Here is a 16,046-nt window from a genome sequence, read left to right as displayed (position 1 = left end):
ATAAAAGAGTTTACCTATAAAGAAAAAGCACTTCTGTGTAGCTAAATTCACTGCATTTTAATTGTTTTCAGAATTTCTTAAGGGGGGGATGTTAACTTGAGATTCACTTTCATGGAGGAGGCTTTTGAAAACACAAAATTTTATATTAATACAGAAATTTCTTGACTTATGGTGGGGTTACTTCCTGATAAATTCATTGTAGGCTGAAAAATATTATAAGTGGAAAATACATTTAATACACCTAACCTATCAAACATCATTGCTTAGCTTAGCCTACCTTAAACATGCTCAGAACACTTACATGAGCCTACAGTTGGGCAAAATCATTGAACATAAATGTTATTTTATAATCAAGTGTTGAATATTTCATGTAATTTACTAAATACTGTAGTGAATGTGAAAAATAGAAAGGTTTGGATGGATGGGTACTCGAAGCATGGTTTCTACTGAATGTGTATCACTTTTGCACCATGGCAAAGTCAAGTCAAAAATTGTTAAGTTGAATCATCAAAAGTTGGGGATCTTCTGTACTGAGAGACCTCGCATGTAACAAAGAAAAGAGAGAGAAACAAAGACATCATCCAAATGATTGGCCTCTAAATTTGATTATTTTCCTCCACTTTCAATGTTAGAAGTATCAACAAAGTAGATTTGGTTCCTGTGCCAGATGGGCCCTCTCTGAAAAGCAGAAATTAAAACAGAATTAAGTGCAAAAGAGATATGTTGCGCAGGTAATGCCTGTGAAAAATGAAAGGGAGATGAAGCAGCATTGGCTAGGGAGAGCCTTGGACCATGAATCAGCTCTAAGTCTCCACCAACCCAGTGGGAAGCTCTGGGGCAAAGATCACTGATGAAAAGAGTCCCCCACCAGGCAAAAATAACCAGATCCTAGTGCTGTGGTGATGCTGAGCCTTTGGGTTGAGGGCTGCCTAGGAAGAGTGTGGCCTCAGCTAGAAAATCAAGGTGGATCTTGAAGGCATCAAAGGATCTAAGTTAAGTGAACTCTTTGCAGCTGAGCATGTTTTGTCCTGATGAAAGATCTGAGTGGTGCATCACTGTGGATGCCATTGTTCTTCTGATGAAAAGTCTCCTGAGAGAGCATCATCCAGGTGGAAGAAAAAATATATACCTAAGCTCACAGGAGACCTGATTATTTCTTCTCATTCTTTTTCTTTTCTCTTCTTCTTTCCCCTTCTTCTTCCTCCTCCTCCTCCTTCTCTCTCTCTCTTTTAGTGGATTGAAAGAGCAATCATTTATTTAGTTTCCAATTCTGTGAGCCAACAATTTGAGTTAGACTTAGGTGATGGTTCTTCTCAGTGAGTCTGAGCTGGACCCATTCATGTTTCTGTAGATGATGATTGGCATACCTGGGAGACGTGTGATGTTTATGGCCTTAGATGTGATAGTCTGTCCTTATTTCATGTTCTATTTTATTCTCCAGCTATCTAGCCTGTGTTAATTTTGCAGTGGTAAAATTTAAGCATGTTAAGATTCTTAAGACCAAGGTTATAGCAGGCACAAATCCACTTCTACCACATTTCATTGAGGGAAAATATCGTAAAGGGAGGGCAGAATAATAGAGCGATAACCTCTGTATTTTAATGGGAAGAGCCTCAAAGTTGCATTTCAAGGAAGCATGGATATAGAGCTGGAAGAGTATGTGGACATATTTCTAATTTGTCATGGTCCGTAAGAGAAATATTAAAATTAGGTTTATACATAAGACACGGTCTTTGTATTCTAGAAGCTCCACAATATGATTAGAAAATGGTGCATGTTGTAGGAACTGGATGACAAAAACACAATAAGAATGTAGATAAAATCAATATTGTATGGGGACAGTCCCTTAACTTCTCTAGGTCTCAGTTTGCTCAGCTATGAAGGTGTGAAGACCTATTTGAGAGTTAAAAAATATCTGATTCCAGATAGCAAGAATTCTTCTCCAGAAACCCAATGAAACTAGAATGGTATTAAGAGCATGAAATCTTGGCCAGATTGCTTGAGTTTGAACCCAGGCTTTAGCATTCACTAATTGTGTGACTTCATTAAAACCTCTCTGGACCTCACTTTCCTCATCTTTAAAATGGGACTAATAATAGTACCTTCCTAATAAGGTTCAAAGCCCAAAGAGATATAAAGCATTTTGAATGGTGCCTGGCACATAGTCCATATTCAACAAATATTAATTCTAATTCCTACCTTCCTACATACACATGTATGCATACAAATTTTCTTGAATAGACCTGGAGATTGGAGTGAGAATTTAAGGGGTGAATGTGCCCAGGTTAGGTGTGGCAGTAGTTATATCTAAGGAAAAACTTTAGTGCTATTAATATTTTTCATGTATTCCAATTTCTGGGAAAAGGTAAAAAACATTTTTCATCTGGAGTACAATTTGTGTTGCTTAGTAACAAAAGCCTCTCCTCATTCTTTTTCTGCTCTGATTTGTTTTTACCTCAGTGATTTTTAACTGAAAGTTTTAAAAAAATTATTGAGTTCCGCTTCTTTGACCATTTGAAGTCACCAAATCTCAAACAGAATGTCTCAGAAGCCTATAGACATCATCATCTATTATAACCTGCTCAGAGTTATTAACTTTCTACTTTAAAAAAAATGTATATGCTTGGCAACCAGGCTTTCTTTGCTGTAGACATACGGGGGTCTCACCCTGAAGTCTGCCTCACAGCCTGGGAAATCTGGCCAATTTTTTTCAAAGGCGGGGATCCCATATGTTCAGACCTTTGATGAAGGAAAGAAAATATACTTTGGTAACTGATTCTAATGGTACAAACCTCCCCCCAGAAGACTCTTGTCAATCATAATCATCTGAAGGCAAGTTTTTACAGATGAAGGAAGAGGAGTAGATGTTTTCAGATTACTATAGTGAGTTCTCTTTAATCCCAACAAAGCAGAACAGCTGTTCATTTTGAAAGGGAGCATTTCATTGCTGGTCAAGGAATGGAGATGTGGGATTAGGACTGGGAGTGGGGTATGCTAGCGGGAGATGAGAAACCATGTTTCAAGCCTTGCTCTAATCCTACCAGAAGCCTCTTTACCGTGAGTTAAGAAATGGGGGCATGTTCACTGTTGCTAAGAGTTGCCCTGAAGCCTAGAAGTGTTTTCAGCAAAATGTTGCATAATTTGCTTCATGTGTCAACAAGGATGTTTCATGTTGTTTATTGAAAAAGGAAGCACAGTTGCAGTCCTGTTAGCGTTAGGAAGCTGTGAGCCTCTGCTTCTTTCTACTCCACATCTTAAATTACTTTGATATTAAAGAAATGTGACTGTAGATATAAGACAGGAACTGAGCATCCTGTTTATTTCCCTAGAGGCAACCCCCCAAAACAAAAAACACAAGATACCATTGCCGAGGTAGAAATAGAAGCCACAGCTGCTGAACAAAGTTAGGTTTTTTCCACAAGTCTTTCAGCTCTCTAATTCTTTATCCCTAGTTTCTACTTACTCTTACCCTTTTTTTCTTTTTCATATTTGTCCATTTTGCCTCCCAGCGGAGTGCTGAGGTGTGGCTGTGTCTCTAGTTCTCCCCCTCATGCCCTGGGAGGCAGTGCTGTCTAATGGTTAAGCACCCCATTACAGGAACACATTTATTAGCCTGTAACTGCAGGCAAGTCACTTTCTCTCTCTATGCCTCATTTCCTCATCTATAAAGGGGTAGAGAGTGCTATGTCGTAGGGTGGTTGTAAGGACATCACAAGGGAATACACGGACAGCATCTGGAATCAATGTCGACTCTATTATTATATCCGCTGTGCTCATCCCTTTTCACAGATCCTGTACTGCTCCTTATCTATTTGGCTATCTATTTTCCTTATGTGGGACACAAGCAGAATTGGAAATACACTAATATGTTGATGGGGAGGTGAGGAAGGATGGGGGGGCAGTGAAAAGAGCAAAGCGTTCCATTTTCCCACTGCAACTAAGAGCCATTTTCCCTAGGCTGATCACTCTGAAACCAAATCCATTCCGAATCACCGGCACCCCATGGCACTTTAGTCTTGGACCTTCAGATCAGTTGGATGACAGAGGAAATATGTATCTGAAAGGCCAGAATGATACACTAAATATGTATCTGAAAAGTCAGAATGATACACTAAGACTTTGGGGAATTTTCACTGTTAACTACTCAGCCACGGCCTCCAAGACATGTGAGTAGTTACGTGGTTGGCATTTAACCATGTTAATAAGAAATCACATTTTTAACAGTGCAAAAACTTTATATAGTAGATAATTTAAAACGTACACAAACATAGATGCATAACGTGGACCCCCCCACCCCCACATACTTTTCACCTGCCTTCACCAATTATCAACCCTGTTTCATCTTTACCCCTATCCACTTCCCATATAATTTTGAGGCAAATCCTGGCTGTCATATTATTTCATCCTTAAATATTTTAGCAAGTTTCTCTGAAACAGTGCCATCAAATTCTGACCTGTGCGCCAACGCCCAGTTTTGTAAATAAAGTTTATTGGAACAAAGCCACACCTGTTCATTTGCCTAGTATCTACTGGCTGCTCTCCAAGCCAGTAACAAAGTCTAAAACATTGACTATTTGATCCCTTATCAAAAAGTGTGCTCACCTTTGCTTTCAAAGATGAGAAACTTTAAAAGCATTCCAATACTGTTAGCACACCTAAAAAAATTGTAATAATTCACTATAGTCACTTAAAATTGTTTAGGACTTTACAGCTTTTCCAATGCCTTCATATTTGCTATCTTGTTTGAATTTTACAACAATCTCTATGAGATAGAGAAGGAAAATGTAAGCATAATTTAAATCCCATTTTTCGTGAAAAGAAATGGAAGCATAGAGTTTAAAAGTGACTTCATTAAAGGCAGACAGCTAACGAGCAATTTGAATAGAATTCTGCCTCTGATATCTTATAGTGAGGCAAGGGGCAGCTTGAATTTTACAATATGTGAATGATAAATTCCCTGTGTATTTCTCACCTGTTCCGTTTCAAGAGTATTTGACTTGAAGAACTTGGTATGGGCTATATATTTCAGATATGACTTGGAGTTAATTTAAGGTGAGCCTCTTTCAAGTAGCAAAAATAACAGGATTTTTATATTGAGTAAGAGTTCCCATGGAACCACTCTGAGTTTGAAGTGCTGTAGTGGCATCTGGAGAAAAATCTATGGATAAGCTTGTTTTCCAAGATCTTCCTTGGAAAAGAACATGGTGTGTTATTTTACAGGCCAAAGACAAAAGGTGAAATGTGAGGTTTGGATTCACTTTAGTTACATGAGCACCCAGCATCTGAGGGTACATCCTGGTTATTTTGTCCCATAAATCTGGCTGGAAAGAAAATAAAAGCCAGACTTTATCATGAGAAATTTGATGGCATTTTTATTGGTTTGCCCATGAGATGATAATACACCTCTGAGAAAAGAATTCAAGAGAGCATATAAAAGTGGAAAATAGTCGCAGAAAGTCCAATGATACTTTAGAAGCCATAAGAACATTAGTTTCCATTCTTATATGACCTTAAACCCACTATCCAATCAAAGGTGATTGCTGAAGCAGCTTCCAGATTGTTTAAAAAGGAATGCTTGTTTATATGTTTATAAAATAGCTTTCTTTAAAAAAGTTGAAAATGGTATCCTAGTGAGGCAATTAGCTCCTGAGGGTAGGGACCATTGCTCACTAATTTTTGTATTTTCTAGAACTAGGTCTGGCGGAGAGAAGAACTTAATATAAGTGGTGTTGAATGGCTATGAAATGTCAACATCATTACTTATTTAGATGGGAGTAAAATCCTATTTCTAGCAATTAAAAGTAATCTATCACCCCAAATATAACTTTATAATGAAGAACCCTAGCAGATACCACCTTAACCAAATGATCAAGGTTTACATCACCACTGATAAATTCTATGGATAATCATGTACCATGTGGTAGGCTGAATAATGGCTCCCAAAGATATCTACATCCTAATCCCTGGAACCTGTAAATATGTTTCCTTCCATGACAAAAGGGACTTTGCAGACACAATTAAATCAGAGAAGATTCTCTTCAAGTCTCTTGCCCACATAGAAATGGGGTTATTTGGATCCAGTGTTGTTAAACACAGAGAGGCTGCAAGTTCTAACTCAGAAGCAGCAGTAAAGTTTGTGAAGGAGTTTGAGGACTCTGTGAACAGTGAGGGGCAAGAGCTGCACCTCGACTGTGATTGGTGCCCACTGGTACTTCCATAAGAGCTATGCCACGCAGCGATAGGCGCCCGCCCGGACCTCCTGTAAGAGCTACGCTGCTACCGCAATCAGCGCCCGCCCAGACCTCTATAAGAGCTGTGCTGTGACCCTGATTGGTGCCTGCCTGGACCTCGGTAAGAGCTGTGCCCCGACACAAGACCCGGGCCTGCCGGGCCTCCGCACAACCTGACCAGGAACTGTGGGAGCCGTGCAACCCCACATCCTCCCTACTGTACCCTCCCTGCCTCCACACTGGCCCGCTCGTCTGGCCAGGGACTCTGGTAGCCATGTGCCCTCCAGAGCCCTCCCTGCCTCTGCGCGGAGCCCTTCTCCTGGCCAGAGACTGCTGGAGCCTTGGGCTCTCTGTGCCGAAGTCACTGGGTGCCAGGTACTCCAAGAACCATGAGCACCACCCCTGTCCCTGTTGCTGGATGCGGGTGTGTCACACTCAGGAGCTGCTTCCACAACCAGAACTCCCTGGCTGGGGCAGCGCCAGAGGAACTACACAGGGTCACTCCCTACAAAGATCCAGCAAAAATAGAGTGATCCCGCTGGGGCGTACTCTTGGAGAGTCACCTCCCCAACTCTGAGGACGGCCAGAGGCAACAGTGAAAAACAATCATGAGGCAAAATCAACAGAAAAACTCTGGCAATATGAATAATCAGAGTAGATCAACTCCCCCAAGGATCAATGGGGCAGACACAGCACAAGAGCCCATGCACAAACAAATAGCTGAGATGTCAGGAATCAAATTCAGAATCTGGATAGCAAATAAGATCGAATTAGAATTCCAAGCAGTAACCCAAAAGATATCTCAAGAATTCAACGAATTCAAAGACCAAATGACCAAAGATTTTGACACGTTGAGACAAGAAGTTGCAGCCCTCAAAGATCTGAGAAACACAGTAGAATCCTTCAGTAACAGAATGGAGCAAGCAGAAGAAAGGATTTCCGACATTGAAGACAAAGCTTTCAAACGCTCCCAAACTCTCAAAGAGGAAGAGAAATGGAGGGCAAAAATAGATCACTCTCTCAGAGAGCTCTGGGATAATTCGAAGAAAACCAATATTCGTCTTATAGGGATCCCCGAAAGTGACAAAGTGGCTTCACAAGGCACAGAGTCTCTTCTCCTTGAGATTATGAAGGAGAACTTTCCAGACATGCCAAGCGATTCTGATATTCAGATAGCAGACAATTTCAGAACTCCAGCATGACTCAACCCAAATAGGACATCCCCCAGAGACATCATAATCAATTTCACTAAAGTTAATATGAAGGAGAAAATTCTGAAAGCAACCAGACGAAAGAAACCCATCACCTACAAGGGGAAGAATATTAGAATAACTGCAGATCTCTCTGCTGAAACCTTTCAAGCTACAAGAGGATGGTCATCGACTTTTAATCTCCTAAAACAAAATAACTTTCAACCCAGGATCCTGTACCCAGCTAAACTGAGTTTCATTTATGATGGAGAAATTAAATACTTTAATGACATTCACATGTTGAAGAAATTTGCCATAACTAAACCAGCTCTCCAGGATATTCTCAGACCTATCCTTCATAAAAACCAGCATAACCCTCCACCACAAAAGCAAACCCACCCAGAAAATTTTGATCAAATTCCAACTTCCACAGTCACAAAAGGATTAAAAATGTCCACCGGACTCTCGAAAGGCTTATCAATATTCTCAATTAATGTGAATGGTTTGAATGGTCCTCTAAAGAGGCACGGGTTGGCTGACTGGATACAAAAACCCAAGCCAGATATCTGCTGCATACAAGAATCTCATCTTATGTTAAAAGACAAATATAGACTCAAGGTGAAGGGATGGTCATCTATACTCCAGGCAAATGGAAAGCAGGAAAAAGCAGGCGTTGCAATCCTATTCACAGACGCAATAGGCTTTAAACCAAAATAAGGAAGGATAAGGATGGACACTTCACATTTGTTAAAGATAATACTCAATATGATGAGATTTCAATTATTAATATTTATGCACTCAACCAGAATGCACCTCAATTTATAAGAAAAACTTTAACAGACATGAGCAACTTGATTTCCTCCAGTTCCATAGCAGTTGGAGATTTTAACACTCTTTAGCAGTGCTGGATAGATCCTCCAAAAAGAAGCTAAGCAAAGAAATTTTAGATTTAAACTTAACCATTCAACAACTGGACTTAACAGACATCTACAGAACATTTCATCCCAACAAAACTGAATACACATTCTTCTCATCAGCCCACGGAACATACTCCAAAATCGACCACATCCTAGGCCACAAATCTAACCTCAGCAAATTTAAAAAAATAGAAATTATTCCTTGCATCTTCTCAGTCCATCACAGAATAAAAGTTGAACTCAATAACAACAGGAAACTGCATACCCATACAAAAACATGGAAGCTAAACAACCTTATGCTGAAGGATAGATGGGTTATAGACGAGATTAAGAAGGAAATCACCAAATTTTTGGAACAAAACAACAATGAAGACACAAATTATCAGAACCTCTGGGATACTGCAAAGGCAGTCCTAAGAGGGAAATTTATAGCACTGCAAGCCTTCCTCAAGAAAACGGAAAGAGAGGAAGTTAATAACTTAATGGGACATCTCAAGCAACTAGAGAAGGAAGAACATTCCAACCCAAACCCAGCAGAAGAAAAGAAATAACCAAAATCAGAGCAGAAGTAAATGGAATTGAAAACAACAGAATTATACAACAGATCAATAAATCCAAAAGTTGGTGTTTTGAAAAGATCAATAAAATAGATAAACCTTTGGCCAACCTAACCAGGAAAAAAAGAGTAAAATCTCTAATTTCATCCATCAGAAATGGTAACGATGAAATAACAACAGACCCCTCAGAAATTAAAAACATCCTTAATGAATTCTACAAGAAACTCTACTCTCAGAAATATGAAAATCTGAAAGAAATCGACGAATACCTGGAAGTACGCCACCTACCGAGACTTAGCCAGAATGAAGTGGAAATGTTGAACAGGCCTATATCAAGTTCTGAAATATCATCAACTATACAAAATCTCCCTAAAAAGAAAAGCCCAGGACCAGATGGCTTTACGTCAGAATTCTCCCAAACCTTTAAAGAAGAACTGGTACCTATATTACTAAACCTCTTCCAAACTATAGAAAAAGAAGGAATATTACCCAACACATTCTACGAAGCAAACATCACATTGATCCCCAAACCAGAAAAAGACCCAACAAGAAAAGAAAATTATAGACCAATATCACTAATGAATATTGATGCAAAAATACTCAAAAAGATCCTAACAAACAGAATCCAACAACACACCAAAAAAATTATACACCATGACCAAGTGGGATTTAACCCAGGGTCTCAAGGCTGGTTCAATATACATAAATCTATAAATGTAATTCAGCACATAAACAAACTAAAAAATGAAGACCATATGATTCTCTCAATTGATGCCGAAAAAGCTTTTGATAATATCCAGCATCCCTTCATGATCAGAACACTTAAGAAAATTGGTATAGAAGGGACATTTCTTAAAACGATAGAGGCCATCTACAGCAAACCCACAGCCAATATCATACTGAACGGAGTTAAATTGAAATCATTTCCACTTAGATCAGGAACCAGGCAAGGTTGCCCATTGTCTCCATTGCTCTTTAACATTGTAATGGAAGTTTTAGCCATTGCGATTAGGGAAGAAAAGGTGATCAAGGGTATCCACATAGGGTCAAAAGAGATCAAACTTTCACTCTTCGCAGATGATATGATCGTATATCTGGAAAACACTAGGGATTCTACTACAAACTTTTAGAAGTGATCGAGGAATACAGCAGCATCTCAGGTTACAAAATCAACACCCATAAATCTGTAGCCTTTATATATACCAACAATAACCAAGCCGAAAAAACAGTCAAGGACTCTATTCCTTTCACAGTAGTGCCAAAGAAGATGAAATGTTTGAGAGTATACCTAACAAAGGACACGAAAGATCTCTACAAAGAGAACTATGAAACTTTAAGAAAAGAAATAGCTGAATATGTTAACAAATGGAAAAACATACCATGCTCATGGCTGGGAAGAATCAACATTGTTAAAATGTCCATACTACCCAAAGCAATATATAATTTTAATGCAATTCCTGTTAAAGCTCCATTGTCATATTTTAAAGATCTTGAAAAAAATAATACTTCATTTTATATGGAATCAGAAAAAACCTCGAATAGCCAAAACATTACTCAGCCATAAAATCAAAGCAGGAGGAATCACACTACCAGACCTGAGACTGTACTATAAATCGATAGTGATCAAGACAGCATGGTACTGGCACAAAAACAGAGAAGTAGATGTCTGGAACAGAATAGAGAACCAAGAGATGAATCAGCTACTTACTGTTATTTGATCTTTGACAAGCCAATTAAAAACATTCAGTGGGGAAAACATTCCCTATTTAACAAATGGTGCTGGGTGAACTGGCTGGTGATCTGTAAAAGACTGAAAGTGGACCCACACCTTTCTCCATTAACTAAGATAGACTCTCACTGGATAAAAGATTTAAACTTAAGACATGAAACTATAAAAATACTTTAAGAAAATGCAGGGAAAACTCCCGAAGGAATCGGCTTGGGTGAATATTTTATGAGGAGGACTCCCCAGGCAATTGAAGCAGTATCAAAAATACATTACTAGGACCTGATCAAACTATAATGCTTATGCACAGCCAAGAACATAGTAAGTAAAGCAAGCAGACAGCCCTCAGAATGGGAGAAAATATTTGCAGGTTATACCTCCGATAAAGGTTTAATAACCAGAATCCACAGAGAACTCAAACATATTAGCAAGAAAAGAACAAATGATCCCATCTCAGGCTGTGCAAGGGACTTGAAGAGAAACTTCTGTAAAGAAGACAAATGCACGGTCTACAAACATATGAAAAAAAGCTCATCATCCTTAATCATCAGAGAAATGCAAATCAAAACTACTTTGAGATATTTCCTAACCCCAGTAAGAGTAGCCCACATAACAAAATCCCAAAACCAGAGATGTTGGTGTGGATGTGGAGAAAAGGGCACACTTCTACACTGCTGGTGGGAATGCACACTAGTACGTTCCTTCTGGAAGGATGTTTGGAGAACACTTAGAGACCTAAATATAGGCGTGCTGTTCGATTCTATAATTCCTTTACTAGGTTTATACCCAGAAGACCAAAAATCACAATAGAACAAAGACATCTGTACCAGAATGTTTATTGCAGCCCAATTCATAATTGCTAAGTCATGGAAGAAGCCCAGTGCCCATCGACCCACGAATGGACTAGTAAATTGTGGTACATGTATACCCTGGAATATTATGCAGCCTTAAAGAAAGATGGAGACTTTACCTCTTTCATGTTTACATGGATGGAGTTGGAACATATTCTTTTTAGCAAAGTATCTCAGGAATGGAAGTTAAAGTATCCAATGTACTCAGCCCTACTATGAAGCTAATTTATTGCTTTCACATGAAGGCTATAACCCAACTATAGCATAAGAATATGGGGAAAGGGCCAAGTAAGGGGAAGGGGGAGGTTATGGTGGAGGGAGGGTAATGGGTGGGGCCACACCTACGGTGCATCTTAGAATGGGTACAGGTGAAACTTACTAAATGCAGAATACAAATGTCTAATACAGTAACTAAGAAAATGCCATGGAGGCTACGTTGAACAGTTTGATGAGAATATTTCAGATTGTATATGAAACCAGCATATTCTACCTTTTGATTGCACTAATGTACACAGCTATGATTTAACAGTAAGAAAAATATCTTTCCATAAACAAGAAATTTTAACCCAACATCCACTTAAAAAAATAGTAATAGAACAATATAAATAAATAAATAAATAAATACCTCTTCTTAAGCAATAAGTGACTTTCAGTTAAGTCTGGTTCATAGTCAATAGGACTATGGCAGGAGAAAGGGTGAGAGGGAAAGACTCTGATTTTGCCATTGATAAAGTTCATCTTGCAGATTTCTCAGAGCCCTCTTGTCTTCCATTGCCTTTATATTCCTTGGTCTGCAGTCTCCTCTCCTTTATACTCCTCAGTTCCTTGAAATTTAAAGTGGAAAACTGAAACAGTTATGCTCCTGGGTTCAAGTTATTGATGTTATTAGGGTCTATGTATTGGGGAGGAATGGTAAAGCTCTGGTTTTCTTGATTTAAAGCTTTGATGTAGAAACAGTGCAATGACTTCCTAGTTCTTATTGCTGGGTGGTGTCCATGTGTGCATCCCCACATAGTGAGGAGGAAAGAGCATGCATCTGAAGTATGTTAAATTGGTAGCAATAGTGTAACTGCCCATCCTGGTTTCTTCATATATATAAGATGTGAGACCTTGGGCAAGACTAACAACCTCTATTATTTCTATTTTACCATTTATAAAAGAGGAATAACATTTTCTAACTCAGAAGATAGCTGTGAGAATTAAATGACACATAGTGATACTCAATAACAGTAGTTCCTTCCCCCAAGATCATTGTCAAATTTTGCACTTGAAACTTGCAGTCAGCTCCAAGTCTCTTGAACCATATTTGTTCTTTTTTTTTTTTTTACCATTTAACTTGTTTTAATGTTTCTTCACAAATGGTGAAAAATACTAAAGTACAGACAAGGAATAGTCATATTGTTGTGGCCAACATTATAAATATGGAATTATAAATTTAAAACATTTTCTGGTTTAAAAAATAATTCTGGTAGTCAATGCAGCTCTGTGGGATCTCTGCATCTAGTAGGGCCGGTCTCTGCACTCCTGACAGTGCTCACCTTTATCCATTTTTCCAGGTCCTCCATGTCCGTCTCTTCTTCCTCCCATCTGTTCCATCAAAGGTCCAGGAGGGCCTCCAGGGCCACCTCGTCTTCCTCCACCAAAACCACCTCGGTCCATACCCCGGCCACCATGGAAGCCACCTCTGTCTTCACCATGACCACCTCTGAACATTCGACCAGGGCCACCATGGTCCATGAGACCACCTCTTCCTCCCTGCATGCCACCAAGGCCACCTCTGCCATGATCACCACCCGAGGGTGGGAAGGGTGGTGGGAGGAAGCCTTCAGGCTTTGGGGCCTTACACTGATTGCATTCTGTTCTCCAGGCAAAGTTCTGGTTTCCACAACCTGGATTGGGACACTGCCAGTCTCCAGTTTGGTGCTGGACGTTTCCTTCTCCTGAGGGGTTCCCTCTGGAGCCCTGGAGGTCCCTCAGAGGGAAAACTCCTCTGTCTCCTCCATGGCCTCCCATATGACCCATGGGTCTCCCAGGACCTCCTGGGCCTCCAGGACCTCCACAGAGTGGTGGTGGCACCCCTCTGCCCTCACGGGGTGGCATACCACCCTGCATGCTGTTCATTGGAGGCTTCTTACGAGCAAGAGAGACTTTAAGTTTGCTCCCCTGAAAATCTTTACCATCAAACTACTCCATGGCAGCCTTTGCAGTTGGTGGGTCTTCATAGGACACTGTGGCATCACCTTTGGGCTTTCCTGTTTCCTTGTCCAGGTAGATGTGGATCATGGGTTGTCCAGTTCTCTTGTTCATCTTAACAACCCCACACTGCTTAAAGAAGTCTGCCAGATCATCTAGGGTCACATTGTCATTTAATTCTTGCACATAAATTGCACTGTTGTCAGAGTCTTCATCTGGATCTACAGGTGGGCCTAGATCAAAATCTGGTCCTTCATCCATGGGTCCGCCAGGCTTATTGAAGCCACCTCGCTCTCCAGCGCCCATTCCACCGCGTTCTCCTCCCCGCCCACCTCTGCTCATGCCTCCATGATCAAATCCCCCTCTTCCCCTGCCCCGGTTATCAGGGCCACTCATGCTCTGGTTCTCTCCTGGTCCGGAAAATCCTCCGGACTCCTGCCCATAAACACCCATGCTACTGGGGTGGTCCTGTCGGAATGAACTCTGCTGCCCATAGTTGCTGCTCTGTTGGCTATATTGACTTGGAGCCTGGCTGTAGGATCCAGTTTTGGGAGTGGGTAACTAGTGGGAGGCTGCTGCCCATAGCTGCTTTGTTGACCATAGCTACTCTGCTTTCCATAGCTGCTTGGCTGCCCATAGGTGTTCTGCTGAGAGTAACTGCTCTGATCATAACTAGTCGGCTGTGTAGAAGAATAGCTGGTAGGAGGGTAGGATGGAGGTGCAGTGACTGGCTGCATGGGATAACTCCCAGGTACCTGGGGATAACTGTAGTTACTCTGTCCGTATCCTAGATTAGGCTGGTTGTAACCCCCTGTGCTAGATTGAGGTTGACTAGTCTCAGCAGGCTTGTTACCATCCTGGGGTCTTGTAGGTGCAGTAGCTGCCGGCTGCTGCCCATAGGCTGGGTAAGCAGGTTAAGTGCCATAAGCAGACTGAGCTGCATAGGAGGCCTGGGTGGTGGTGACTATAGCAGTGGTGGTATCATAAGCACCAGTGTCATACCCCCGGACAGGCTGGCTGTATGCCTGGGGGGCAGTTGGATTAGTATAACCAGTGGGAGGCTGTCCATAAGAAGTCGCATAGGCAGTCTGACCGTAAGTTGCAGTAGTCTGAGCTTGGGTATAGCTGACATCAGTGGGCTGTCCATAGGTTCCATAGCTTTGCTGCCCAGTGGTCTGTGCATATCCTTGAGTGGGCTGGGCAGTATAAGCACTGTAGCCCTGCTGGGCTGCAGCTTGGCTGTAGGTACTGTAATCCGTGGATGCCTATTTCTCTCCTTCCTCCTTGTTCTCTCAACATCTGTCTCCCTCTTGCTTTCCTCTTGAACCATATTTGTATTAAATTAGCTATTTCCTATTTTTAATAGAAAGGTTTGATTTTTCTTGATAAGCACACTGCATTTATGTGACTAATAAAATATATATAATAAAAATTGCATATCATAACCAATATACTTTTTTAGATGCTCACATAAAATTATTTGATAAGGAGGTTGATGTGTAAATTTGACTAAGAGAAACATATCTTATTGGTGAGGAGAAGATATTTTGTTCTAATTCATGATATGATGAGAAGGGATGTTAGACTTCTAATAAGGCATAGAATGATAAAATGGCTGTTAATTGAATGTGACCCTGGGGTAATTTATGCCTACGAGGCACTAAAATATTGGGGTAAATGACTTTTTAAAAAGCTATTACATCTATTCACACACCCACTCATTCATCCATGTACTTCGTCATCTACCCCCCATTTATTATTCACTCATCTTCCATCTACACATCCATCTTTCAATCCATTTATCAATTTATCACCCAGCTAGTCATCTATCCATCTGTCAGTCCTTCTGTCCACCCATCCATACCACTGACCCACTCAAGGTAGTAACACTGCAGTGCATGTAACCACATATAAAATGTAGTCCTTATTATATGTAAACTTTCTACTCAATAGGGGAGAAAAGAAAATAAGGAAATATGAGTTAAGTTCCCCTGAGAATTGTATAAGTCTACAGAGTTCTCTGGGCATGAGAAATCACATCTGACAGAAGAAAAAGACAAAATTCTTGAATAGAAGAAACAGAGTTTCTTCATTTAGTTATTGAAGATTCTTAAAGAATTTGTATAATACTTCTCTTAGCCCATTTGAGTTCCTATAAAATAAATACATTAAACTGGGTAACTCTGCTAACAGAAAAAATCCAACTATGTAAAATAATTTAAAGAGGTTTATTCTGAGCCAATGTATATGACCACAGTCCAAGGAACACAGTCTCAAGAGGTCTTCAGAAAATGTACATGAATCAGCAAGATTATAATTTTGGATTTATACATTCATAGAGATAGAAATTACAGGGAAAATCATAAATCAATATGTGAAAGG

At 40.2% G+C, this 16,046-nt stretch overlaps 1 protein-coding gene across 1 annotated transcript in view; it reads right to left on the bottom strand.

Moving 5' to 3' along the window:
• Positions 1-12,940: 12,940 nt before the first annotated feature.
• Positions 12,941-16,046, bottom strand: part of LOC128578024 (RNA-binding protein EWS-like) — a 48,156-nt gene continuing 45,050 nt past the window's right edge. The window contains 2 exon segments of the mRNA XM_053580428.1: positions 12,941-14,216; positions 14,219-14,929. Of these exon segments, the coding sequence (XP_053436403.1) occupies positions 12,972-14,216; positions 14,219-14,929 (1,956 nt within the window). The 3' untranslated portion in view covers positions 12,941-12,971.

The sequence above is a fragment of the Nycticebus coucang genome, chromosome X, assembly GCF_027406575.1.
Source record: "Nycticebus coucang isolate mNycCou1 chromosome X, mNycCou1.pri, whole genome shotgun sequence".
Classification (NCBI taxonomy): domain Eukaryota; kingdom Metazoa; phylum Chordata; class Mammalia; order Primates; family Lorisidae; genus Nycticebus; species Nycticebus coucang.
The sequence above is the reverse complement of the archived record's forward strand: the minus strand, read 5'-3'. Positions and strand labels throughout refer to the sequence as shown.